Here is a 26,086-nt window from a genome sequence, read left to right as displayed (position 1 = left end):
CACAATGGGCAGCCCCACCCCCACCCTGTAACACACATGCACAACCAGGGCTTGGGAGAGGCAGAGACTCACCTTGATGCTCATCCAGCTTCCCCATGGTCTCAATCTGCTCTACCAGGTCATTGGAGCTCCACTGGCTCATTCCAATAAGGATGGCATTCTTTCCTTCAGCCACCTCCTCTGTAGGATGGGGAGAGATGGATGTTAGCAGACAGGGCTGGTTGGGTAGTCCTAACCAGAGCTGGTGTCTGAGAGGGTAGGCATTTCACCCAAAAGTTGAAACAGACTTCAACATATTTTTTTTTGCAGTGCTAGAGATGGAACCCAGAACCTTTGACATGCCAGACAAGTGCTCTACCACGGAACTACATCCTCCACCCAAGACTTTATCTGCTGAGAGTTACTTCAGTAACCGGACTAAACTATTGATGAATTTGTCATTGCAATAAGGTCTTGATGCTGTGACTCACCAGAATCCTACATGCTATAGCAGGAGAAAGTGAGAAGGAGGACGTCATCCACTGCTAACACTGAAACTAGCATTTCTTGGAAAGAAAGAACCAAAACCTAAACCTCATTATTTGCCCATTATTTCCCTTTAGGACTGTGACTGGACTTCTATGAACTTCCATCTTCCCAACAGTAAAAGGAGACAGGCAATGTCCAACTCATAGAGTTCTGGGAAGGCTTAACTGAGATGAAGTATGTCAGCCCCAGGGTACAGAGGGGGCCCAGAGATAAGAGCTGCTGAGCTCAGTTCTTCTTCTGACAAGTAATTCACCAGCAGGTCGTAGGCTGGTTGGAGCTGGATGGGTACAGAAGCAGCTCTGAGGTAAGCATAGAGAAAGCCTTCTGGTTCTAAACTGTCTGAGTTATATGGAGTCCTTAGATTCCATCTCACCTACAGGAACCTTTTAATGCCTCTATTTCCTGCTCAACTCCCCCTAGCCCTGACTCTGTCCTTAATGATTATTCTGGGAAAAATTGGTGGGGACATAGCCCCTGTCCACACTGCACTGTACAAGCCTCTGGGTCCCCTGTCGCCAACATCACACACGTGACATAGTCCCTCGTCCTGAGAAAGAATGTTTCTATAACAGCGCACTTGTGGGAGTGGGCATGGTTCTCACTCCACCTTCTGCCTCAAGATGAGCCCTCATGGTGAAGAGCTTAGTGCCTTCCTTCACAATGCAGACAGCAAGGATGTTGAGGAGAATCCCCAAGTTCGGGATAACGAAGAATAAAGACTGATATCTGCCTCTCTGGGAGAGGGTTTCTCCAGCAATCAATATGGAGGACCCAAACCTCTGGGAGCTGTCCAGCGTTCTGACTCACACCAGTGCTCAGTAACCCAGATCCCATTTCTATCAACGCCTCCTGTCTTATTCTGTTATTTATTTGATTTGTTGGTTGATTTAACAGTCCTTATAAAACTTTCACAAGTGAGATTGTTATATGTGATTTACAAATACAAATTCATAAGCCAGATGTAGTAGTGCATGCCTGCAATCCCAGCACTCAGGAGGTGGAGGCAAGAAATCTGAACTTCAAGGCAGCATTGGTTACATAGTGAATTTAAGACCAGCCTGGGAAAGATCATATAAAGAAAAAAAAACCACTAACTGTATTCTCATAAAAATGGGACAAACAATGGAGCTAGGGATGGCTCTGTCAGTAAAGTCCTGCTGCACAAGCAGAGATACCTAAATTCCCAGGACTTACAACAAAGATTAATGGCTTCACATGCTTGTAGCCCTAGTGCTGGGAGTTGCTGGGAGTTGTGAGACAGAAACAGGTGGTTTTCTGAAGCTGTTTAACCAGATAGCCTTGCCTAGTGGAGTTTCAGGTGTAGTGAGAGATCCTGTCTCAAAAAGTAAAGATAAAAATTCACCACTGGAGACAGCCAGAGTCAACCTCTGACCTCCACATGAGCATGTATGAACAAACCCACAATAACAAGTATATACATGCCACAAACACAGCACAACATCACACACACACACACACCACACACCACACACCACACACCACACACCACACACCACACACCACACACCACACACCACACACCACACACCACACACCACACACCACACTCCAAGGAACAATGATTACTATCTTTATTATGTAGACAAGGACACTGAATAGTTGAAAAATCCTTGCTCAAGAGCTCTGCCTAGCAAACAGTATTCTGAGCACTGGGTAAGCTCAGATATCCTTAAGCCTGCTACTGTGGCATACATCTATAATTCCAGCACTGGGAAGACTGTTGCGGGGGGGCGGGGGGGAATCATTAACTTTGGGGCCAACCTAGGCTACACAGTGAGAACCTGTCTCACAAAAGAGTAAAAAAAAGCCCTGACATCCTGCCCTCCAGCCCCCTGTCCTGGACATCTTGTGTTGACTGGCCCCACACACCTGGAAGACTTCGCATATGCTCCCTCTGGGGACGAGTTCACACCTGTGAGTGGCATCCAACACTGGGCAGAGATCTGACCAGGTTACAGTGCAGATTGTACAAGCTGTGAGCTTTGTTTTTGCATGCCCCTCCCCCCACTGCTGTTTCTGTTTTCTTGTCCCTTAAATGGCAATAAAATGTCTAGCTCTCTAAGTCCTCTTGCAAGCTGCCACAGGGACAAATAATATAATAACTTTGAAAGAATTACACAAGCTAAAAACAGCATGCAAAAATATAAGGTGGCTTATCCTTGAGGAAACAGAATCACAAAGAGGTTAAAGCCAGACATCGTGGCACAGGCCTCAGTTCTGTCTCTTGGTTCAGTTGGTTACCCAAGTAAGCAGGTATTTTTTTTTTCCATTCCAACAACCATCCTGCAGCAAACAGACTCCTAAGCACATGTTGTGTGTTTAGATGTGACCTCTTTCCCACAGGAAGCCATGATGTGAAGGATGCCATCATAAAGAACTCCAGTGTGGGAAGACCAGAGAGCCGGGTGCGAGGTCTGGTGCCAGTCAGGCAGTGGGTGCTCAGTACAAACTAGATAGTGATTCTTACAATTCGGGAAGTTCCATCCCTGGAGTGTGAGGCTCCCCCCCCCCCACTTCCTCCTCCTGATTCCATGTACAGCTCAGCTCCCTTTGTTGTCAAATACTTTCACTTGCAAACTCAGCATGATTCCCTCCTGCCTGGTTTCCAGGCCCTGGCCCCAAAGACTGGCTCTCTCTGGATCTCTTCCCATGAGCTTCTACCTCTCCTGGTACTTGAATTTGCCTCTGTATCTCTCAGACTCCCTGTGCTCTCTCTAAGCAGCCTCACTGTCTCTCTCCCTTGTTCTACCACATCCCGGTATTTGTCCCTGCCTCCTCCCCTGGGTCTCTCCTTTTCTCTGAGTGGAAGAGCCTCCTTAATCTCTCTCCTGTCTTTCAATTTTGTCTCCTCAGACTCCTCAATCCATGCAGGAGGCTTTCCTGCCCTTGGCACTTTTTCTTCTGGATCACTGGCTGTCTTACGCACCTCCAGAATTCTTTAACTTCTCTCTCTCTCTCTCTCTCTCTCTCTCTCTCTCTCTCTCTCTCTCTCTCTCTCTCTCTCCTCTCCTCTGCTTCCTTTCCCCCTGCTATCTAGAATCTCTCTCCTGTAATCCTTCTCTGTTCACCCTCTCCATTTGCTCAAACCTATCCCTCCAAAACACTTTCTCTTGCCTCTCCATCCCTCTGGAATTCTGGCTTGTCCTACTCTTCACATTCATCCTTCAGATCTTCATTCTGGAAACAATGGGCTTTGTCCCCTGTGATGCCCAGAGAACACACACACACACACACACACACACACACGCACACGCAAGGAGGGGGTGCACAGCATGCAAAATGACTCTACTTGAAGTATTTCCTAACAGAGGGGCCACAAGATCCAACCCTAGCATCCCCCCACTGTCTCTGAAGTAGAACTACCTCCCCACAGCACCCACAGAACCCCAGAGGGAACATCTGGATGGCTGCCAGGCGTTTTGTTCCCCATGCTAAGCTCCATGCTGAGCCTCCCTTACCATCAGTACAACTCAAACCTTAACCCCAGCATGACTCTGCTCTAAGCTGAAGCCTGGTAGTGCCCTGTAAGCCCAGCCTCCGGGGCTATTAGGGCCCAGAATTCATCTTCCTTCCCAGGGCTCAGGGGCTCTCCTGTGCCTCCAGCTCATAGACCAGATTATGTATCACCTTTTCTAGTTGGTTGTCCAATATCACCCACATCAGGCCCACAGAACCGGTCTTTCCAAGGACCTGAATGCTTGTTGCTTGGTCCTCACCTTCACCTTGCACTAACATAGACCCCATCCCTTGGGCTTCTCTGAACTCTACTAATCCTCTCTCACACTGAGAATGGTGCCCACTCCACCCACCCCCAAAAACTTAAAGGCATTCCCTCTCTCAACTCCCCTAATATGGGATGAGGGCAGGACCTTAGAGACCTCTGTGGCTTGCATCTATAATAGCTCCTCTGTCCAGCAATCACCTCCTCTCCTTCTTCACCCATGGGCTAATGGCTACATCCCTATTATCTTCTAGAGGAGAACCTTAGCCAGGGCTTTGAGATGTGTCTGAGCTCAGATGGCAGCCAGTCAATGGCACTACCATGATGAAGACCTGGGCCCTCAGACTCCACTTTATGTTATCTCCGCTTGGACTCCCTAACTTGGACTCCCTGGGAATCCACATGCTCACACTAGAAGTTCAACCAAGGAGGGACAATCTGATCTAAGCTCCTAATCAGCTATGGGACCTGACTTTGCCCTAGTCTTCTATAAAATTTAAGTTATTAATCTGAGCACTATCTTCTCCTAGTTGCTATGGAAAGCAGAGAGCACCAAAGAAAAAGAAAACAGAGATGGATAAATAACAGAAAGTTGGCATCCTGTGAGGGGGAGGGTGTCCCTTTGCTTTGTTCTTGGTCAGACTTTCCAGTGCCAGTATACCTAAATATAATCAGGCTCCAGACCCTTCACCTCCCCAGCCACTAGCCCAGTTAAGGCCAAGCTCAGCTTGTTGATGCATATTCATAGAAAGAGGGTGGGTACTCAGAACCAGAGAGAAGAACCAAAGGGAACAGGCACTTCCTTTCTCAGTGAGGGAAGGCATCATGGGCCACAAGGATGGCAATTCTTAGCCATTTTTATTTTGATCTTAATGCCTTTCAACTTTCATTAGTTTGTATTGTGTTAAATCTTCTAATAATAATCTGAGGGAAATGAATGAATGAACAAATGAATGAATGAAAACCTCAGTGTAGCGTTTTGACAGTCATAGATGCTGTGAGGCAGTGATCACACCCAGTTTTCTCTCGTTGTTTTTGCTCTCCTTCCCACTCTGAGACCATTGATCTGCTCCTGTCCCTGTGGGATGCTTGGCATTTTCTAGAGTTTTTTTGTCAGGGCAGTCAGCCAGTGTGCTCTGCTTTGGTTGGACTTGTTTTCTGTCAGAGTGACTTATTCTGATGTTGTCTGCACTCCTGCATGCTTCAGTTCATGCCTTTCTTCTAGAACAGACTCTGCCTGCCCATTCACTCGCTGGTTTTCACTTGGGATGTTTTCAGATTAAGGCTAGAATAAATCAAACTGGCATAACATTTCCCTCAATTTGAATAAACACCTAGCATAAAAGGATCACAGGACTGGGTGGGGAGGGGAGCCTAGGCCACTGTGCATGCTGGGAGACTCGACATTTGAGCTACATTCCCCACCCTTCTTTAGAAACTGCCACCAATTTTATGAAACTGTCCATTACCCCCAAGGATAGTTTGAAAGGACCCTGTTCTTCCACATTGCAGCCAGCTATTCTAATGAACCATTCTAATAGGTACACAATGGTATCACTGCAGTTCAAACAACTTCTTATGTTTATATTTGTTTAGTTTATATGCATATGTAGGAGGGGTACGCTTATTCCACAAAACACACGTGGAGGTCAGAGGACAGCTCTCAGGAGTTGGTTCTCTACTTCCACCATCTGGTTCCCAGGATCAAGCTCAGGTCATCAAGCTTGGCAACAAGCACCCTCACCTGCTGAGCCATCTCACCAGCCCATCTTTACAGGTGTGTCTTGCTTTCCTTCTGTGTGTCTGTGTGTGTGTGTGTGTGTGTGTGTGTGTGTCTGTGTCTGTGTCTGTGTGTGTGTCTGTGTGTCTGTGTGTGTGTGTGTCTGTGTGTGTGTGTGTGTGTCTGTCTGTGTGTGTGTGTGTGTGTGTGTGTGTGTGTACATATGTGCATGTGGAGACCAGAGGACAGCCTCAGAATCACCCTCAGGAACACTATCATCCATTTCCTTGGCCCCAAGCTCATCAGTTAGACTAGACCAGCTAGCCATTGAGCACTGAGGACTCTTTTGTGTCCCTCCCCAGTTCTGGGATTACAATGCCTAGTGTCTTCATGTGAGTGCTAGGGACTGAACTCAGGTTCCTGGGCTTGCAAGGAAAGCACTTTAACAGCCGAGCCACCCTCCCAATCCCTATTTGCAGTTTTGACTTGTCTTTCTTTGATGACTGATAGTATTGAGCAACTTTTCATGTGTTTGCCATTCAAACATCCTCTGCAGTGAAATGTCTATTGCTTTATGTTGTCTATATAGCAATTCTCAATATATGTCATTTGCTCATGTGCTGTCTTCTCCCCTTCTACCTGCTATCCAAGCCACATGTGGACTAAAATGGGACCTTCAGTCTCCACAATGAGGATGGAGCCTAACACTGGTTGAACAGATAATAAGTACTTGTGAAAGAAGGGACACATGAAGTAGGATTATACCCCCTGCTCTGCTACAGTCTACAACCCTAAGTAAAATCCCTGACTGAGTTTCTCACCTTGTAAAATGGACTGGGGACTGAGAAGAGGCTTAGCCAGTAAAGTGCTTGCTGTGTGAGCATGAAGACTTAGTTTGATCCCCAACACACACATAAAATGCTGGGTAGTTTGTAATCCCAGATCTGGGGAGGTGGAGGCAAATGGGTCTCTGGGCTCTTTGACTAGCCTGCCTAGTCTGACTGGTCTGTACCAGGGCAGTGAAAGACCCTGTCTCTGTTTCCAAAATCAGAGTAGATAGCACCTGAGGAAACACACAGACACACAGACACACACACACACACACACACACACACACACACAATCTTGAGTGACATCCCAGCTATTATATGATCTGGGTTTGAGGCCACACTGTAAGGTGAAGTCTAGGATGCTGGAAGAATGGAGAAGGAAAATGAGATGATAGGCAAAGGGAGGAGCAGCAAACAGGTGTGTGTACCGTGAAGCCGGGAGCACATGGTAAGGCCAAGTTCTCTGAGACTGGGGAAGGGAGGACAGACACTGCTGAGAGGACTGAGAGAGACAATGGTCCTAGGGATGGGAGCAGGAAGGTTCCTCAGCTGCTCACAGGGAAGACAGGCCCAAAACAGATTTGACCCCGTGCCACCCACAGATGCTTGCCTCCTGCAGCATGCCATCATAGCAGCTAAGGACAAACAGCCCTGATGAACTGCAGAAATATTGAAATGAAACTCTTCTGCGTATCAAAATATTGAAGCTGTGTTGTCACACTGTGGGCTAGTTGCTATGGAGAATAGCAGCCCTGGCAGCCACTCCAATCAGACACCAAGGGAAGATGGGAAGTGAGCCCCCAATGGGCTGGTTTAGGGACCTTACTGGGGAGAGGCTTCTCTGCCCAGAGCCAAGAATGGGGGAGGCTTAAGTGGGGACAGTCCAGCAGCATCCAGCCAGGCTTCCCTAGAAATCTCCTGAATCCCAATATTTGGGAAATATTCTCCAACTGGGGACATACAGAGCTAATAAGAAACTCAGACCCCAGAAAGGGAACACCATGTCTGAAGCCAAAGTGGAGATCATGTTCAGACTAGTCCCTGCTGCCTGTCCTAGGTCCACATGCTGCTTATAACCATTTGTCTGTCCTTAAGATCACATTTACTAAGTATTGCAAACTAGCCCCATCTCAAATAAGTCAGCCCCCTAATCTTGGTGATGTCCCTGAGTGAGACCCACAAGGCTAAAAGGTACTAAGACCCCTTTTCCACCCAGCCTACCTCAGTATGGCCACCCTGTCTTCTTTCCTAATTCCAGATTGACTAGCCTCCTGCCCCTGCATCTGCCTACTATAATCACACCTTGGCTTCTATGTTCTCTCTACCTAAAATACCACTCTTGGGGTCCCTCTGGGTACCATTTGGATCCCCACTACCTGTCACAGCTCCTCTGAGTATCATTGGTGGCTCTCTCCATATCTTCCCTGTCTTAGAAGCCACATAGGTACTGTTGGCATCCAAACCAGTCTCATCTATTATTCCTTTTCCCCTGGTGTACCACCCTACCACCACCACCACCACCACATAGGTCTCCCTTCAGAGCCAAAAAACATTCATTAATCTTTCCTAGGTCAGAGCTACCATACCTGCTGCCACCTCTCCTCACCTGGCAAGCTCCTACTTCTTGGCTCTGCAGAAAGGGTATCCCACCCACATCAAAGTCCGTGCCCTGGCTATATTCTCTCCCATGACAGCTGGTACTTTGGGCTAGATCACATCATTCCCACCAGTGACTGGGCTTCCCTCTGTATCCTCTTGTGATGTTTGCTCTCGAGCTAGACTATCTGCTTATGAGAGCACCAAACAAGCCCACCGTATCCTGTGCCATCCCAAGCACCTTGCACATATTAGGAGCTTTGGAAATATTTCAAAGAGTGAACAGGAGGGTACTGAGTCCCCATTCCCACCTATGGAGTATGAAACTGCAAGTGTGGGTGGAGACCACTCCAGTCCTCAGCAGGGATCCACTGTGCAGGACTTCTAGAAAGATCACCCAACCGGTGGGGTGGAAATAAAGTTCACTCACCTCTAGCATCAAAGAACTCATCATCTGAACTCTCCACTGAATCACTGAGGACATTCCGAAGGTGCCAGGGGGCACCGCCACCCGGGGAAGGGCCACCTACAAAGAGAACATGTGTGTTAGTCAAGACTGAGAGGGTGTTCCAATATGATGGGGCCAAGACCAGGCCCCTCAGACAAAGGGCAGCTACATCCTCCACATCTGAGTTCTCCCCCTCTGTAGCCTTCAACCACACCTCTCACCATGGTGTTTTCATTTAAGTCCAAAAACTCTCGCTGAGGAAGCTCCCGGGGGGAAAGAGCTGGGGTGGTAGCTAAGAGACTCAGCCAAGGAGACAATATATTGCTCCACAGTGGAGCTGTGATAAGAAATCATCTCAGCTACTTATAGCAACAGTGACTCACTTCCACTTCATGGGTCAGAGAAGGCTCTTTTCATCACGCTCGCTCGGAGGGGCCACCACCTTATGATGTCACCATCTCCAAATGAGATGTCAAGGTCCATCAAAGCAAAGAAACAGAAACTCGTGCCCGGTTTTAAACTCTCCTGCCCAGAAATGGCACGCTTTGCTCACATTTCATTGACCAACACAAGTCGTGTGGAAAGACCAGACACCCTGATGATCACCAGAGATGTCAGCCACACACGGCACACGGGGACCATGGCAAGACTCAGCACTACACACATCCAAGTGAGGAGAGACATGACTAAAGATGTGCCCTGTCTCTGTTGACAGCTGGTACCCACGCCCATCCTCTGGTCCTCCTTACTTAGCACTGTGGGGTTCACATGGGGTCACCATGCACATGAAGACCTCTGCATTACACACTCTGAGGTGTGTGAGATGCAAGAGATTGTAGGTCAATTGCAATCTCATTATACAATGAAAACAATGGAAGAGGTAGGAAAAACAACAACAACAGCAACAGCAACCTGGTAATTTTCCTGGGGAAGTTCTAAAAGACACAGGTGTGAATTGATTGTCAGAGTATTTCAGTGATGCCTGTATGGCGAGAGAAACCCCAGTGCTCATCTGCAGGAGATGAGCTACACACATCCATACACAGTCATATGAGATGATTCCCAGCAATGGTTGAAGAGATGAAGTAGTGTTTTAGGCATGGACACGGAAAAGGTGCCCATGGAGTATGGTTAGCAGAAATACACACAAGAAGGTTCCAGAACAGTTTTGACCTTGTTTTTTAAAAATAACATAGACCTGCATACTGAGGGTTATGTGTGGCATTTGGTTAAGAGCTTAGGCCTGGTTCAAGTTCAGGCCTTGTTTCTTAGAAGCTGTGTGATGTCAGGTAAGTTGCCTCTCCTCTCTGTGCTTTGGCTTCCCCTTCTATGCTGTGGCGCTAGCCCATGCCAGCCTTCGGAGCTTATTGCAAAGATTAAACAAAATGCGCTGAAAAGCTTAGCATCGTGTCTTGCAAAGATAAAGTGTTTGGAACAGTAATTAATACATAAATATACTTCCCAAGCTGTTAAAATGTTTGGGAGGACACACACCAAGATGCCATTTATAAACATTATCTCTGTGGAATGGAATTTGATAAGAGGCAGAGGAAAGAGGAAACTCAGCTTTGACGGTGCATATGTAATTTTACATGATTTCAGTCTAATGCATCAGTTCTGAGAGGCACCTTCCCCACACCAGCATCTTTGGAACTGGGTGGTGACTTAGGTGATGGTACACCATGAACTCAGTAGCATCATTTATTCCTTCTCCTCATTGGTATTCAAATAAGGCTGCATCCTGCAGTCCGTGCATGTTCAAAGAAAAAAAAAAAAAAACAGAGAACTCACCATGCACATGGGTACATCTTCCCTCAGGCAAAGGCTTTGGCCTTCAGACACTCACATCCTGTCCCCACAGAGACCTAGGTGCTAGTATGAACAATGCTCCTGCCTCCACTTCCCATCTGTATGATGAGAAACCTAATAGAGGCTCCCCCATGGGGAAAAATGAACTCTGGATCTTGAGGAGTCCATCTGACACACAGTAGGTACCCAGGACTGTGAAAGGTAAAGATCTCTCCAGCTTCGGGCAGGGGGCATCTTACGATGCAGTCTGTGGAGACCTGCAACAGCCCAGCTCACCCTACCCACCAACCTGCAGGATACTAGCACCACTTCCTACCATGTACATGAACAGTTTAGGGAGAGGCCAGCCCTCCTGCCCTACCCAGCACAGACTCCCAGACACATACCCAGGTTATGCTCTATGGTTTGCAGGCAAGAGAGAGAACATTCTGAAACATGAAAGGGCAGAGGTCACAGGAAGCACCAGTGTGGGGTCACCTCTAGATGCAAAGTTATTTCTGCCCCATACTTTTTATGGAGCCCCTTGAAGCTGCAGCAGAGCAAGGGCACTTGTTTTCCCACCCATAAGCCCTGTATTTATTGGCAGGAGGTCTGAATATAGGTGTGCCATAACTGTGACCGTCTACCCTGGATGCAAGACTATTTTCCAAATGTATGTGGAAGTTATCAGCTAGTGCAATAAGGCAAGAAAAATGGAAAATATAAATTGAAAAGCAAGAAACAAACCTGTGTTTATTGTGAGATCACATGATTATCTACACAGAAAACCAAAACTCTACAGAAAGAAAATCTACTAGAATTAAGCCTGAGTATATAGCATGATGGTGGGAATCGAGATTAATCCACAAGAAGCCGCTGTGTTCTTAAACCCTAATAATGAACAGCTAGAATTTGATTTATACCTAAATATTTTTGTGATATGATAAATACTATTGTCTTTTCATCTTCAAATACATGTAGAGATTTTTGTGACTCCAAAACACAAAAAATAGAGCTAGAGAGATGTATCAGAAGTTAAAAACACATACTGTTCTTGCAAAGGGCCCAACTTCCATTCCCATATCAGGAGGCTCCCAACTGCCTATAACTTCAGTTCACAGGGATCTGACTCCTTTGCCTGCAAAGGCCCTGCACTCATGTTCATACATACGTACACACACACACACAAATGAAAATAAAAATAAATCTGAAAAAATAAGAATTTTTTTAAAATCATTTAAAATTTGTCCCAAATTTAAGTTAACTTAATTAATGCAGTTTTCTCAAGAAACAGATGTGATTTATTAAAATTATTCCATAGCCCATATGAATATATACCACATATTGACATATTGATATAAAAACATCCCTTACTGTCCAAGTCTATTTCATTCCTAAGAAGCAAGAGTTTGCTTAGATGGTAAGAAAAGTGTTGTCAGCCTTGACTATTCAGCACCTGAACTGGCAACAGTGAACAGACAGAGCTTTCGTGGTGGTGTCACCATCTGGAGAGTTGCTAGGGTCTTTGTGGTTCCTGAGATTGCATAGCCAGAGATGAGTGACAGGCCTCAGCACACAGAGGCTCTCATACTCACACCATATGTACAAGTGCACAGGCATGGACATTCCTGCCAAGCTCTTGCTTGCAGTGTGTGCTACAGCCTGAGGAAAAAAAAAAAAAAAAAAAAAAGAGAAGAGGGTTCATCATTCTCACAGCAGCCCGAAGTGCCAGCCATATCATCTATGATCACTGCAACATTCTGAAGGTCCCCAGAGAGCACTGGGGTGGGGGCAGGCAGGCTCTTTCAGAGGGAACAAGTTCTTCTAGTTAGAACAGAGCAATGAAGAGGCTGCTGGGCATCAAAGGAAGCTCCCCTGCCACAGACACTGCAAGGACTGCTGGGGATGCTGGGATGAGTAGATGGGACTTCTCTCTCTCTCTCTCTCTCTCTCTCTCTCTCTCTCTCTCTCTCTCTCTCACACACACACACACACACACACACACACACACACACACGTTCTCTGGAGGCTGCCAAAAGGCCACCTGCTCACCACGGTAAGGAAAGGTGCTACCAACTTAGAGCTGTCCCTTTCAAACTCTTTCTTCCACAAGAGTTTCTAACAGTGCCATCTGTGCCTGAGAAACTAACAAGCACATGCAAGGGTCTGTCACCCAGCCTTGCTCATCAGAAGCACTTGGTGGCCCATGCTAGTTTTATGTGTGAACCAGCCCAGTAACTCCCTTCTTCTGCAGCTCACAGCAACTCTCCTCTCTGATGAGTCCCTCGCCTCCTCTGAGTTCAAACTACGTCTCTGGGCTTATTTTCAATTGTACATTCTGACTTATTTATGATTACCCACCTTGCTTTCAAACTACATTTGCTTGCGCTTTTTAATGTGTGCTGTAAGTTTGTTTAAAGAAGACTCCAGGTCTTTTTTCTCTCCCATTGGGTGTCTACCCGAAACAACCTCTGTAAAAGTAACAGGGAACTCCAGCTACATATATCTAATATAAAAGAAACCTGTAGCCACGTGTGATAGCACACTTTTAATCCAGGTGCTCAGGAGGCAGCGGCAGACAGATGGTAAGAGCTACCTAGTGAGATCATATCTTTAAAAAAATTAAAAATAAACCTATAACAACAGACATGTTAAGAAGCAGCTAGCAAGGCAGGTAAGGGTGATTGCCCTCAAGTTTGACGACCTACGTTTGATCTTGGACCCCCACAGAGTAGAAGAGAATCAACTGCCTCAAAATTGTGGCAAAGGCATGCCTACACACATACATGTACATGCATGTGTATTCACATATACACACAAATAAATAAATATACTAAAAGAAGCAACTGGCTTCCGGCTGGGAGAGGACAATCTTTTGACTGGCCCTCCAATACACTGACTTCTGACAAATGATAAAGACCATTTCAAAGGAGAAAAAGTCCACAAGGTCTTCTGTGGGGGAGACTGCTTGGAAAAGATATCAGACAAGCTGGGAACTGAATGGTGAAGAAAAACCAGACACATGGTGTGGGCGGGGTGTGGAGAGAGAGAAGAGAGAGGAGAGAGAGAGAGAGAGAGAGAGAGAGAGAGAGAGAGAAAGGGAGAGAGGGAGGGAGGGAAAGAAAGAAGGAGAGAGAAAAGAGAGGGTGAGAGAGGAGGGAGGGAGGGAGGGAGAGAGAGAGAGAGAGGGAGAGAGAGAGAGAGGGAGAGAGAGAGAGAGAGAGAGAGAGAGAGAGAGAGAGAGAGAGAGAGTTCCTTAAGGGACATGAGCTCCCACTCTCCCACTCTCCCTTCCTAGGATTGTTCCAACATTACAGGCAACCAGTTACCAGGCACCAGTAAAAGTTCTGCACAGAGCTTAGAACATGACCTTTTGAGTGACAAGACCTTGCATTCACTCACTCCTCTATGGTTCAAAGCAAATTAACCTCTCTGATCCTCAGGTTTTTCTCATCTCTAAAATGGGTATCATTATAAGGTTTAAATTTAACATCAGTCACCAGAGTTTCTAGCTGACTGCCTGGAGGCGGCCTTTGTCATCCATAGAACCAAAGCTTAAGGCAGGGAAAGAATACCCAGGAAGCTTCTAGCTGCTGCCAAGGGACTCCTCAGGCTTATGTCTGCCAAGGCTCAGCTTGTCTCTGTCTGAGGACCACAATTACCTAAACCCCCAAGTCAGCATCAAGGAGAAGAGACTACCTAAGCACTGCCTACAGAGAAGCTACTGCTGCTTCACAGCCCAGCGCAGGCCCTGCAGGAGGGGGGTGTTTGAGACATCTCCAGTCTGTCTCCAGATCCATCAGCCCCTTACCTCAGGCCCAGCGTGTTCTCCTAGGATTTGTGACAGGCCTGAGTTCCTCCTACATGAGTGAAGCCAGACACCAGCTCAGATCACTGGCTCTATCTCAGGCTCTACATCTATAATAGACAGAAAGGCAGACACACAGCCAGACAGGAGCCTTCTGGTCTGTCCTAAGGACCTCAGGTCAGCCCTGCCTAAGGCAGAAGCCCCTCTTTAAGGATACACTGCTTTGTACTTAGGAGCCCTGTCCAGAGGGGAAGCCACCTCACAGGAAGGAGGCAGAAGTATAGGCCAATGTTTCCTGGGACAGACCTTAGGCCAGATGGTGCTTGGGGGGAGGAAGGGAGAGCAGAGAGGAACTGGAACCATCCTGGCCCTTGGGAGTGCTGGCTCAGGTCTCAGCCCTGCTCTGCCCTGCACATAGCACAGAGCAAGGTGCTTGGTCCGTGAGCCAGATTCCATATAAGTAGTCTCTGGGCAGGCAGGGTCACACATGGGAGGACCACACCCCAAGAAGAAACCTAGTGCTCCTTCTTGGGGAGGAGTCCTAAGCTGAACCTCAAAGGAAGAAGTGAACAGGACTAACCAGGCTGAGGCAGAGTGGGGCTAGAGAAAGGCATGGCCACAGTGACAGCCATTTCCAGGCAAAGAAGACATAGAATTCTCCAGGAAGAACCATGAACATTTGCTAGGGTATACGAATAACATACATGATTCCTAGATCCCAGGGTGAAGCAAGTACCTTTGAGCATGGCCTGGGTTACAGCCCTGGACCTGTCTATACCCACTGCCTGGCAATGACCATTGACCCACTGCAACTGAAACTGTCCTGGTGGCACGGATAACTGAACACCAGTGAGTGAGCAGAGAAGGTGGCAGGGAAGTGATGCTACAAGCCTTGGACACCCACCCCTACCCACCACCGTACACACAGAGATGGGTGGGCTCTATAAGCCAGTGCTATGGTCTAACTCCTGGCCATCAGTGTGACTGAAATGATCCGGTCGGGGAAAACACACATACACACACACACACACACACACACACACACACACACACGCACGCACGCACACGCACACATCACTGATCTTCATGATGGCCCTGAGGACTCAGAGTCAGGATGTGGAGTATGGCCTGAGGGTGGCTTCACAGACTGGCGGGTGACTGACTCCAAGGAAGCTGCCTCCTTACCACTGGTTCTGCTGCCATTTTCTCCTCCTCCTCCTCCTCCTCCTCCTCCTCCTCCTCCTCCTCCTCCTCCTCCTCCTCTTCCTCCTCCTCTTCCTCTTCCTCCTCTTCCTCCTCTTCTTCCTTTCCCCTCCCCCTCTTCCCATTGCTACCCTTCTTCCTCCTCTTTCCCCTCTTCCCCTCCTCCCCCTTTTCCCACTTCCCCCTTCCCCCTCCTCCCCCTTCTCCTTCCCTCCTCCTCCCCCTCTCCTTTATTCTCTTCTTCTTCCTCCCCTCTTCCCCCTCCTCCTCCCACCTTCTCCTTTCTCTGCTATCTTCCTCACCCTCCAGGGAACCTGCCCACTTCTATTGGCCTGGTTCCCAGTTTAGATATTCAACAATTACTCTGTGCCTCAGTTTCGCCTCTGTAAAGCAGAGATAATGGCCATGCCTACATCAGGAGTAATAAAGGCAGGAAATGAATATTCATTCATTTAAGAAAAGTATAGCATAGTACCCAGTCTCCACTGCTGCCATAACAGGGCTTGTTGGGGCTGTGAAGATGGCTTAGTTTACTGTATAAGTCTCATGACCCTTGTCTGATCTCCAGAACCTACATAGTAGAATGAGAGAACCAGATCCTGCAAATTGTTCTCTGATCTCCATACATGTCAAACACACACATACACACACACAAATGCACACACACACACACGCACACATGCACACGAACACACGTACAATAAATAGGATGAAAAATGAGTAAGTAAAGGAGTGTGTTAAGTGGAATAAGAAACCGTGATTATCCAAAGGGCTTTTCTTTGGGTATTTCTTAAGTGGAAACTTTTAAGTGCAGTCCACTCTCCTGGGGCCCCAGGAATGGGAGCTGCTCCTCTCTCCTCCTCCCCTCATTCCATTTTCCCAGCCCATCCTCCCACCATCTGGCCTCAGCCAAAACCTTCCATGTGTCTCCCTCTTCCTCCAGGCCTTTACTGGGGCCTCCATTCTCCAACCATTCATGCTAGATGAAGGGGAGGGTGGGCTTCCCTGTTCCCAGGCCAGACCGATGCCTGATTCCTCGCCGGTGTCCCATGGCAGCTAATATCTGCATCTCTGTCATCCTGCCCTCCCCTCTGGACCACAGGTTCCCCTAAAGCAGATGCCTAGCAGGAGCCTTCTCCAGGCCCACTGCCTCTTGCTGAACAGGGCTGCTGCGTGGTAAGAGTTCTCTTGTGGTTCCACATGGAACAGCACAGGAAGGGCCTGAGGAAGGTTGCTCTCTAGAGAGCACACACACCAAGGTGTACCCTCAGGTGCTCTTTGTGGGTCAGGACAAGAATGGGGACCATACAATCCAGAGCCAACCAACCCATGCATGGCCTTGAAGGGGCTGTACGGCCACCCAGGGAGAGAAGAGAGGCCAGGAGAAGCTGCTTCCAGAAAAAGGCCTTATTGAAGGAAGCCAGTGCTGGTCGGGGGTTGGTTGCTATAGAAACAGTCCTAACTATCTCCTAAAATGCTAGATGTGCCACTGATGAGCTGTGTGCTGATCTCTTTCAGGGGATTGCCAGGAACCCCAAAGGGGTACCCAGGCTCAGGAGCCAGCATCCTGAAGGACCCAAGGAGGGACCCGATTTCAGGGCAACCAACTAGACCCAGTCCATGCAGATCATACTCAAGGAATGAAGCTGAGCCCTCAAGATACAGAATCATCCTGACAGCAACTGGGGTCCTTAAACCAACCATGGCCTAAACCTTGACCTCAGACATTAACACAGACCAGCCTCAAACTAGACCATGACTGCATCCCCAGTCTTAATCCAGTTATATGACAAGTGACAATCATAGGCACAGGAGAAACCCAGCCCAGGCCAGACCCAGAGCCATATCAAATAATTTGTAGGCATATCCAACTTGTGGCCTACAGACCACAAGTGGCCAGTTGAGCTATGATTATGGTCTAACACAAAATTGGAAATGTATTAGGAGATTTTTATTTTGTAGCTCCATTGCCTAGATCTCAAGCACAGATCTCTAACTTTGTAGGTGACAACACCATGCCACCATGTTAAGGTTGGACATGCCTAAAGAATATTTTTGCAGCACACTCTGGATGCTGTACTGCATTTTATAATTGCAGGGGTTTCTGTGACCTATCACCTTCCCACAGTGCAGGTATGTTCCTGCAGAGAGGCTTGGGATCCCTAAAGGTCAGGAGGAAGGGGGAGGGTAGGAAGAAAGTGAGGACTAGAACTTGGGTCTCCATGCCTGGCCTAGTTGGCCAGATCAATTGTTTTGGGAACGATGTGCTTTTGAAGACCTGCTGGTATCTTATAAATATGCCATTTAAATACCCCTTAATTACCTTATTTAGGAGATAATGAGTGATTAATAGCTTTGGCTATCTATTGTACTTTCATTTGCTCTGCCAATTAGACTCCTAACAGTTCTGAATTCTTTGGAACAATTTCTCCAAGGCCCAGATGTCTCCCCGATGTCCCGCCAGATTCTTGCTCCAGAAGGCAAAAGCTGTCTCCCCTACCCCACAGGAAACATTCCATAGCACTTGCCACTGTCCCACACATGGGAAGACATGGGACAGCCCAGAGTGTCAAGACAGAAGATGACATCCTACCTAATCATCCCAGAACCCTTTGGTGGGGGCCAGAGAATAAGAATTTGACATCTATGCACCAAGCCAGAGACTCTGGATGCTGTGCATTCTCGCAGGGACCACCACTTTCAGTGAGCTTTTGGTAAGGGCAGCAAAGGCTGCCATCAGCAGCAAGCAAACAGCAGGAGAGACCAGCTCCTTGCCACACCCCAGCAATGGACAATGTGATCTCTCACATGGACACCCCATTCCACCAGCAACTCCCAGATTGTAAAGATGAGCCTCAAGGTGATCTCTGCCCTCAGGCCCCTCGATTTGGTGCCAAATCATCAGGGTGCCAGGAACTGCCAGTGAGGCAGGGAAGCCCTGACAGCAGGCTGGGTAATGCTGCCGTCCCTGCCTGCCCCAGATTATAATACACAAGAAGGAAAGAAAACATCGCAAAGAATAAACACATTCCCCACACCAGGCCCTAATAGGAGGCTCAAAATAGCTCTTTATGCTGCCAGAGGTGAATCCAGAATTGCTTAGCTCAGACCAGGCTCATAAGGGGAAGCCACAGCAGAGCCAAGGGGAGTTCTGATCCAGGAGGATGGCACTGGGGTCCTGAAAACAATCCAGGAAAGGTCAAATGTGTGACCAATACATGTGTGAAGACAGCTCCTAGAACATGCTCAGAGCCTTCCAGCTGCCACCCCACCTTAAGCTCACGGTCACAAAGTCTGCAGACCTAAGTCTATCCCTGAGGAGGACAGGAGGGCAGTGACGTACTCTGTAAATACCCAGAGCCGAACAAACACAGCGTCAGCAACAGCCGGCTCAGAAGAGGACTCTCTAGCCACCAGAACTCAGCGCCCCTCCCAGATGGGCCCAGTGTGTTTCTATTTTTGCTTTCAACCCTTGTTTGGCATCCCCAGCCAACAGACGGACTACTTCTCCTCCCTCCAGAATAATGGGTCACGGGGAGGTGGTACACCTCCTCACTGGCACCGCCCACCCAGACACACACCTCGAGCTGAGGTCAGCTTGACACCAGGAGACCCTCAGCAACCTTCCACAGTCAGCTACATGGTCCAATCTCTCATCCCCTGGCTCCTCAAATGCACCCATACTGCAACCCACTCTAGCCACAGACAGCCCCACCATGCCACCAAACACACCTCACCAGCCTCAAACTGAATGCTGATTGCCACACTGGCTCAAAGCCTGGTCCCATCTGGGTTATACTGCAGGAAACAGGCCAGCTGACTAGGTTCCCCTGCAGCGACCCAGCTCCCACCCAGAGCCAAGACAAGCAGGAGGCCCCTGTCACCCTACCCACATGTGTACCCTAGGTGGGGGTTGTGACCACACAGCTGTGCAGGCCTCCACAGGCACACGTGGGACCTTGGAGGTGGCATTTACCTCCGGAGTGACTCACTAAGGCTCCCATTCCTTGGGAAAGGGGGTGCAATTTAGCATTTCTTTCTCTTTAGAAAACAAGAATTTTAAAAGAGAGTGAGTAGAGAGATTGGAGGGAGTGGGTGGGGAGCTTAGATCTCATCTGATTTCCAAACTTATTTGCTATGCATTCTCTCCTACCCCCCTCCTACCCCTAAATCTCTCCCTAGGGGCTCAGTGCAGCTGGCCACACCCTTCCATGAGGCCCGGGTGACAAGCTAGTCTGAGACCTCCTAGAAGACTTTGGCTGTGAAAGTCCTTGACTCCCCGGGGTTCCTTAATCCTCAACTCCTCCAAATCCCATCTGAGGTGAGAGGTGAGAGGCGAGGCAGTAAAGATAGACAGACCCCAGGGAGAGGGTGGGTAGAGAACTTCCAGCTCCTCCGGAGCCCACGCTCTTCTTCCCCATTCCTTCTTACAGATGCAAAAGCTAAGTCTCAGAGCAGACAGTTCAAGGTCAACCCAGACCAGGTTAGCAAGCAGGTTAGAGTCCTGCTTGCTAGTTCCGGTCTGCCTCCAAGTCCACGGATGAATCTAGAACCAGATACTCAACTTTTCTGGAGTCAAGTTTTCCCATCTTCAAAATAGGAACAGCACTGTGATTGTGTGTGTATCCATCCCGCACCTATCCTAACCCTACACCCTACCCTGCAAGGAGGTGCTGTCAGACCATCAAAGGGGAAATAATTCTGAGGGCTTCCATAAAAAAGAAGCCAGTTGTAAACCCCTAGTCCTGGCCTCCTTTCTACAGGCCTGGCATCTCAGAGCATTTCTGGCAACTGGTTGGTTCTTTCTAAGACTCCTCCAACTCTCAAAGCCTTCGTTTCTGGAGTTCATGTTCCTGCCCTTGATTCAGAAAAGGACCCTTTGCCTTTCTCAATCTGCACACCATCATACATTTTTTAAATTAGATTTTTTTTAATTTTATTTTATGTGTGTTTGGCTTGCATATATATTAACCACTGAGACACATCTCTTCAGTGCCCCCCCCCCCCTTTTCTTTAACAGGTGGACTAGAAGTCTCCAAACTTCCAGCTGGGAACTACCACAGTTTGCTGTCATTCACCCTACCCACCAGCTGCAGACACTGCCCCCAGAGAGCAATGGAGGAAGATGCCAAGCTGTGTTTAGTAAGTCTCCCACTTCTCTACTCCCCAACACAGACCAAGGCACAGAGGTTGGGAAGGGTCTCAAACTGCAGCCTGTGTGTGTCAGCCTCTGTGAACCTATATGTTGCCTGACCTTAGCAAGCCCAGGAAGGCTTCCTGGAGGCAGAGTTTGAGGAAGTCCTGGAGTCTGAAATTGCAAAGGGGGACTGCAGTCCCCTTGCAGAGGTGATGGTCTTCCCAAGATACGCAGGGACATTATCCTGGTACCCTAGGCCTGGGAGTTTCTCCATGTGTCTCAATTCTTCGGCCATCTTTCCAGAGTGCAGAGAATCCCAGCCCTGGTCCTGTCCCCTAACTTCTGGTTGTTTCCTCTGCTGGGCCACTGGTCCCTGGTCCCTGCCAGAGGAAGCAGGTCTTCCTCCTAGAGCATTCATGCCTGCTGTTACCATTTCCTGTGACCTTGAACACACACCTAGGCCCCGGTGTTCCCCTTGTTAATCAAGGCTTTGAACCTGAGGATCTGCAAGCGAGCCCCCTGCCTAGCCTCTACACATCAGATTGGTATTTTTTTTTTTAAACTGCAGTTGGTGACTAGGCTTGCTGTCCCCCATCAGGCAGCTCCTCCTCTTGAGAGCAGAGGCCAACACCTGGAAATGGCATAAACTGGTTCCTCCAGCCTGGAATTCCTGCCCAGCACTGTGGCATGATTTCTGGGCTCTCCAAACATTCCTTCCCTTCTCCTACAGCTTTACAAACTCTATTGGCTGTCTGCTGAGTTTCTGCCTGACCCAAGTAAGGATCTAGGTCTCCCACTTGCACTTGGCTGGGGACAAACCAATCCTGCTGTCCCGCTGGGGTACAGAGAGAGAGGGGGTCATTGTAAGGTTCACAGGAAGGGAGGGGCAGGGCTGCTGGCAGAGGCAGAGCAAGCCCTTCCCAACAGAGGCAGCTCCCATGCTGGCAGCCCTCCAGCCTCCAGAGCGCTCACATTGTGCCAGAGGGATTTGTCCAAAGGCACAAGCCTTACCACCTTTCTGCTGACCCCTGCTCTCTCTCTGGAGTTCCTTCTGATCTCTGCACCAAGTCTCTAGGAACCTGGCATCCCAGCCCAGCTGGATGTTTCTGTAGCAGCCCCTGCACACTTACTCATCTCGTTATCCAAATTCCCAGCCTTTGCTTAAGCGTCTCCAGGACCAGGAAGCCTGGCCCTTGCCACCATTCTGTCTAAACTCTGCTACCCTTGAAGATCCAGCTAGAGAACCCAGCCTTCGCTGCTCCAACCTGCTGCTTCCTCTGGCCATGGGTGGCTCTACGCAGAGAATTATCTTTTCCTTTATAGAGTTCCAGTCCTGTTCTCATCCCCACCTCTTTCTCTGGTTTTCATCCTGTCTTCTTTTGTCCGCAGAACAAGACCAAGGGGTGTTGTTCTTCCTTTCCAAGCATTGGAGATGGCCAATTATTCTGATTTCGGTGTGGCTGAGATTGCCCCAAAGCTTGAAGACTGGTAATAATCAAGTTGGATCCACTCTCTGCAAATTAATCTCATCCTTTCTGGGATCTGATTACATTTTCTCTTGTGCCTGGATTCTCCTAGCTACACGAAAGTCCTTGAACTGCCTTCCTGGCACAGCTGGCATAGCCTTGGCTGGCTGCTCAGGATGTACACTGTGCCGCTCCAGCACCACCATTCACCACGATGTGATGATGGAACTGTACAGTGTACAGCCTGGAGTCTGGTACAACAGCCCCAGGACCCAAAGCCCATCTCCTCTCTCAGCAGCTGGACCATTGGTCAGTTTTTCACAGGAAATCCCACACAAATCAGGAAGCAGACCCCCTCACTCATGGACAAGATTTCCTACAACCTCTCTTTAGTCTAATCTCACCTCGCAGGGTGGAGGGCTGACCCTTCTGCCTTTTAGTCTGTGTGTGGTACTGAACTGCCATCTTTCACTCTTGGGCCTCGGTTTCCCCAGCTATGAATAGAAGGACTTGGCCGCCTCTGTTGTAAAGCTTAATGACATAATTCAACATAAATGTACTTGGTGAGAGAAACCAGACATTCTGCCATACTGTGCATTTTCAAGTCACTGGGTTTAAGGCAGCTAAAGAAAAAGAAGGGATGTTCGCAGGCTGCCAAGTTGCCCAGGAGAGTTGAGAAGGAAAGAGTGGTCAGATCTTGCCAGAGGTCATCTGCAGAGCTCCTTGGGGTGGCAGCTGAGTAAGGGACAGAGGTACCAGGCAGGTGGTCATAGAGAAGGGAAGTCTGGCTTGCCCTGAGAGAAAGGACTGAGAGTGTGAAATGGAAAAGTTGTAGCACAGCCTCTGGCAACAGTGCTGGGAGGCCTGGTGATTTCTTCATCTTCCACAGGATACTCTCCCCACGGATCTCAGCTAGGGACCAAAAGACCCACAAGCCAATGCATAGGACCTAGGGCTGCCCCTCTCCCAGAATGAGGAGCGGAGTAGAAAGATTCCTTAGCAAAAACAAAAACAAAAACAAACAAACAAACAAAAAGACCCTCTTGGTCTTGCATCCAGGCTTTGCCTAGACCCTCCCAGCCACCTTCAGGGAGCTGTTTGCTTCCAACGGTTTTAAAAGGGGGAGTGCCGTCCTATGTCTCAGGATCAAGAGGCAGTAAAGGGCTTGAGTACATTACTTGGTACACAGGTCAAGAAGAGATTTCTCTAACTGCTGTTGCTACTCTGGTGCCCTGGCAAGAGACCTAGATACAGGCACCCAGACCTGTGCTTACACAGGAGCACATGCAGAAAGGGCAGCAGAGACACATGCTCTTCCTTTATGAAGAGCAGGGGTGGGGAGAGACCGAGGCAGGAGAAAGAAGGGAGTAGAGAGCCTTTTCCAGCCTCCTGGTGTCATCTCACTGTGCCTCCCTCAGGAGGGGAGGGGAGGGAAGTGGGAAAGGGGGTGTTTAGATGCATTTGGTTATGCTGTCTCACACAACCAGCCTCTCCCTGACAGGATTCCTCTGTAATAACAGGCACCTGAGTCACAAGGCCAGTCCATGCCAAGGATTGGGACCTGTCCCGGGGTCGCAGGCAGCTCAAAGGCACTCACATCTAGAATGTGGGCAAGTAATCATATTCATTCCATCTTTGCCATGCCTATGGGTGGAGAAGTGGGGTTCACACCAGGCCCCACGGGGATAGCATGGCACCTGCCAACGTCACAGGCTGGATGTGAGTTCATGGCAGATTCTCACAGAGCTCCCAAGCTCAGGACTGTTGAGACTAGCCTCGCCCGTTTGTGGCCAGCCCTATGAACACAGTCTTTCCTCAACTTGGCCGTTTAGGGCACTGTGGGATCCAGGGTGCAGAGTGGGGAGTCGGGGGCTAAATCTGGTCCCCTTCCGGTCCTAGCCAACTCATAGGGCCTGACATCAGAGCAAATGCTGGTGAATGAACGCCTCACTGGATGAATGAAGGGACGACTAACACCTACTCCCTGTGAACCTTGGGCTACAGCTCTGAAATTGCAGGAGAGCAAAGCCCATGGGACCACAACAGAGGCCCCGCCTGCCTAGCTTGGCACCTGAGGCTCTGCCTCTGGGTCAGATGGGGGGCGGGGCGGCTCCCCAGCCGTAGAGTACCCCTCCAGCGTCAGGACCAGTAATCTGGGTCTCCAGACCCAGCTGATGGTAGGGTCGGGGGACTGTCGCATCCAGGATACAGAGTGACAGGACAAGGGGGCGCGTCCTGGTTTGTTGGGCGTGGGATGGATCGGCAGCCACGGGACATCTCCTTTGGGTTCCGGTGCCGGGGTCTACTCCCCCGGTCTCCCGGAGGGCAGCGACAGCTCTCAACTGCCTCCTGGACCGAGGAGCCGCAGACCTGACCCAATGCAGCGGGGCAAGCGGGATGCGGTGTCCCACGAGGTGACTGGGGGCGCGGGAAGGACGCAGGGCGCGCGGATCCCCTTCTGCGCGCCCGAGGGTCCCGGCGAGTCGCCACGGTCACTGCGCCTCCGCCCACCTGGTGGTGGGGGGGATCACCTGGGCCGAGCGATCCCTCCCGCCACCCGCCGCGCGCCCCGTGCCGCGCTCACCTGCGCTGCCCGCCTTGGCCATGTCCCGGGCGGCGGGCTCCGCTGTGCTGCCGGCGCTGCTCGCTCCCGGCCCGGCCCCGGCGCCTTCGGCCGGAGCGGACTCTCTGGGCGCCGCGCCCCGCGCCCCCGCCCCGCTCGCTCGGCCGCCTCCACCGCAACCGCCGCCGCCTCGTCGCTCCCTCCCGCTCCCTTAAAGGAGCCGAGCGGCGGCCGCGCCGCCCCCCCTCCGCGCCGCCGGGGAGGGACTGACGACGGAAGGCGCCCGACACCGCCCCCGCGGGCCCGCACCCCCGCCCGAGCCGCGCGGCCACCGCAGCGCGCGGGAGGCGCAGCCCACTGGATGCGGCCACTGAGACCCCGACCCTCGCGGAACGACAGTCGTAGACAGACTCGGAATTATACAGCCCGGAGACGCTGCGGGCCGGGCAGGGATGGAGACATGGACTGCGAGCCTGGGGCGCAGTGACCCTGAGACACAGCACCAGAAAGAGACACTCCTAGGGCAGAAACACCCTTGGGAGAGAGAGAAATTCAAGGAAATCGGCGCTAGCTAGAGTCCGTGAGGACGGAGTGAGAGAGCTAGGAAGATCAGGACCCAAGAGACAGAGAAACCTAGAATGAAGTCTCACAGAAATGAGAGGGGACTTCTCCATCAGCTCTCGACTCCAGGGGTGCTGGATGCTTGGATGGACTCTAGTCTCAAAAGAGAAAAGCTTTTGTCCTAAAGGACCCGTTAAACTTGCAAACCCCACCTGCCAGTCCAGGCTGAGCAAGGTTTATGCAGGGCCTGGCAGAAAGCAGGGTCTCCCTAACACTTTTCTCACAGAAGTGCAAACATTCTAATTAACAGGCCTCCTGAGACATATAAATTGTGGTTTCTGTCCACTGCAGTCAGGGGATCCACAGGAGATGGTCAGTCATTTTAGATGGGGCCTAGAAGCTAGGATCCTGGAGAGAATAGCCCTAGCTCAGTTCTAGGCTAGGCTACTTCCTCCCTGCTGCCGGTTAGGGTGAGGGCTAGGCTCCTCAGAGGACTGTTGGGCCTTCCCTGAAGCCTGCTTTTCTCCCACAGTCGGCAGCCAAGCACCCACCCTGAAAACTAGACAGTTCCACCCCTGGGCCAGCCAGGACTTTAGTGTCCCATCTACTGCCCTATAGAAACAAGGGGCCTCCACGGACACACCCACTTTTGGTTTTTGACTCCTCCAGTCTATCCTTGTTAATCAGCCTTTATAC

The 26,086-nt window shown here is 49.7% G+C and overlaps 1 protein-coding gene across 1 annotated transcript in view; it reads right to left on the bottom strand.

The window, feature by feature from the left end:
• The window catches only part of Pitpnm3 (PITPNM family member 3), an 88,983-nt gene extending 64,000 nt beyond the window's left edge, over positions 1-24,983 (bottom strand). The window contains exons 1-3 of the mRNA XM_034506515.2: positions 24,851-24,983; positions 8,847-8,942; positions 73-180 (exon numbers count right to left, since the gene is read on the bottom strand). Coding sequence (XP_034362406.1) covers positions 73-180; positions 8,847-8,942; positions 24,851-24,872 — 226 coding nt within the window. The 5' untranslated portion in view covers positions 24,873-24,983. The remainder of the gene's footprint in view (positions 1-72; positions 181-8,846; positions 8,943-24,850) is intronic.
• Between the last annotated feature and the right edge of the window lie 1,103 nt (positions 24,984-26,086).

This window comes from Arvicanthis niloticus, chromosome 6 (assembly GCF_011762505.2).
Source record: "Arvicanthis niloticus isolate mArvNil1 chromosome 6, mArvNil1.pat.X, whole genome shotgun sequence".
In the NCBI taxonomy this organism is placed as follows: Eukaryota; Metazoa; Chordata; class Mammalia; order Rodentia; family Muridae; genus Arvicanthis; species Arvicanthis niloticus.
The sequence above is the reverse complement of the archived record's forward strand: the minus strand, read 5'-3'. Positions and strand labels throughout refer to the sequence as shown.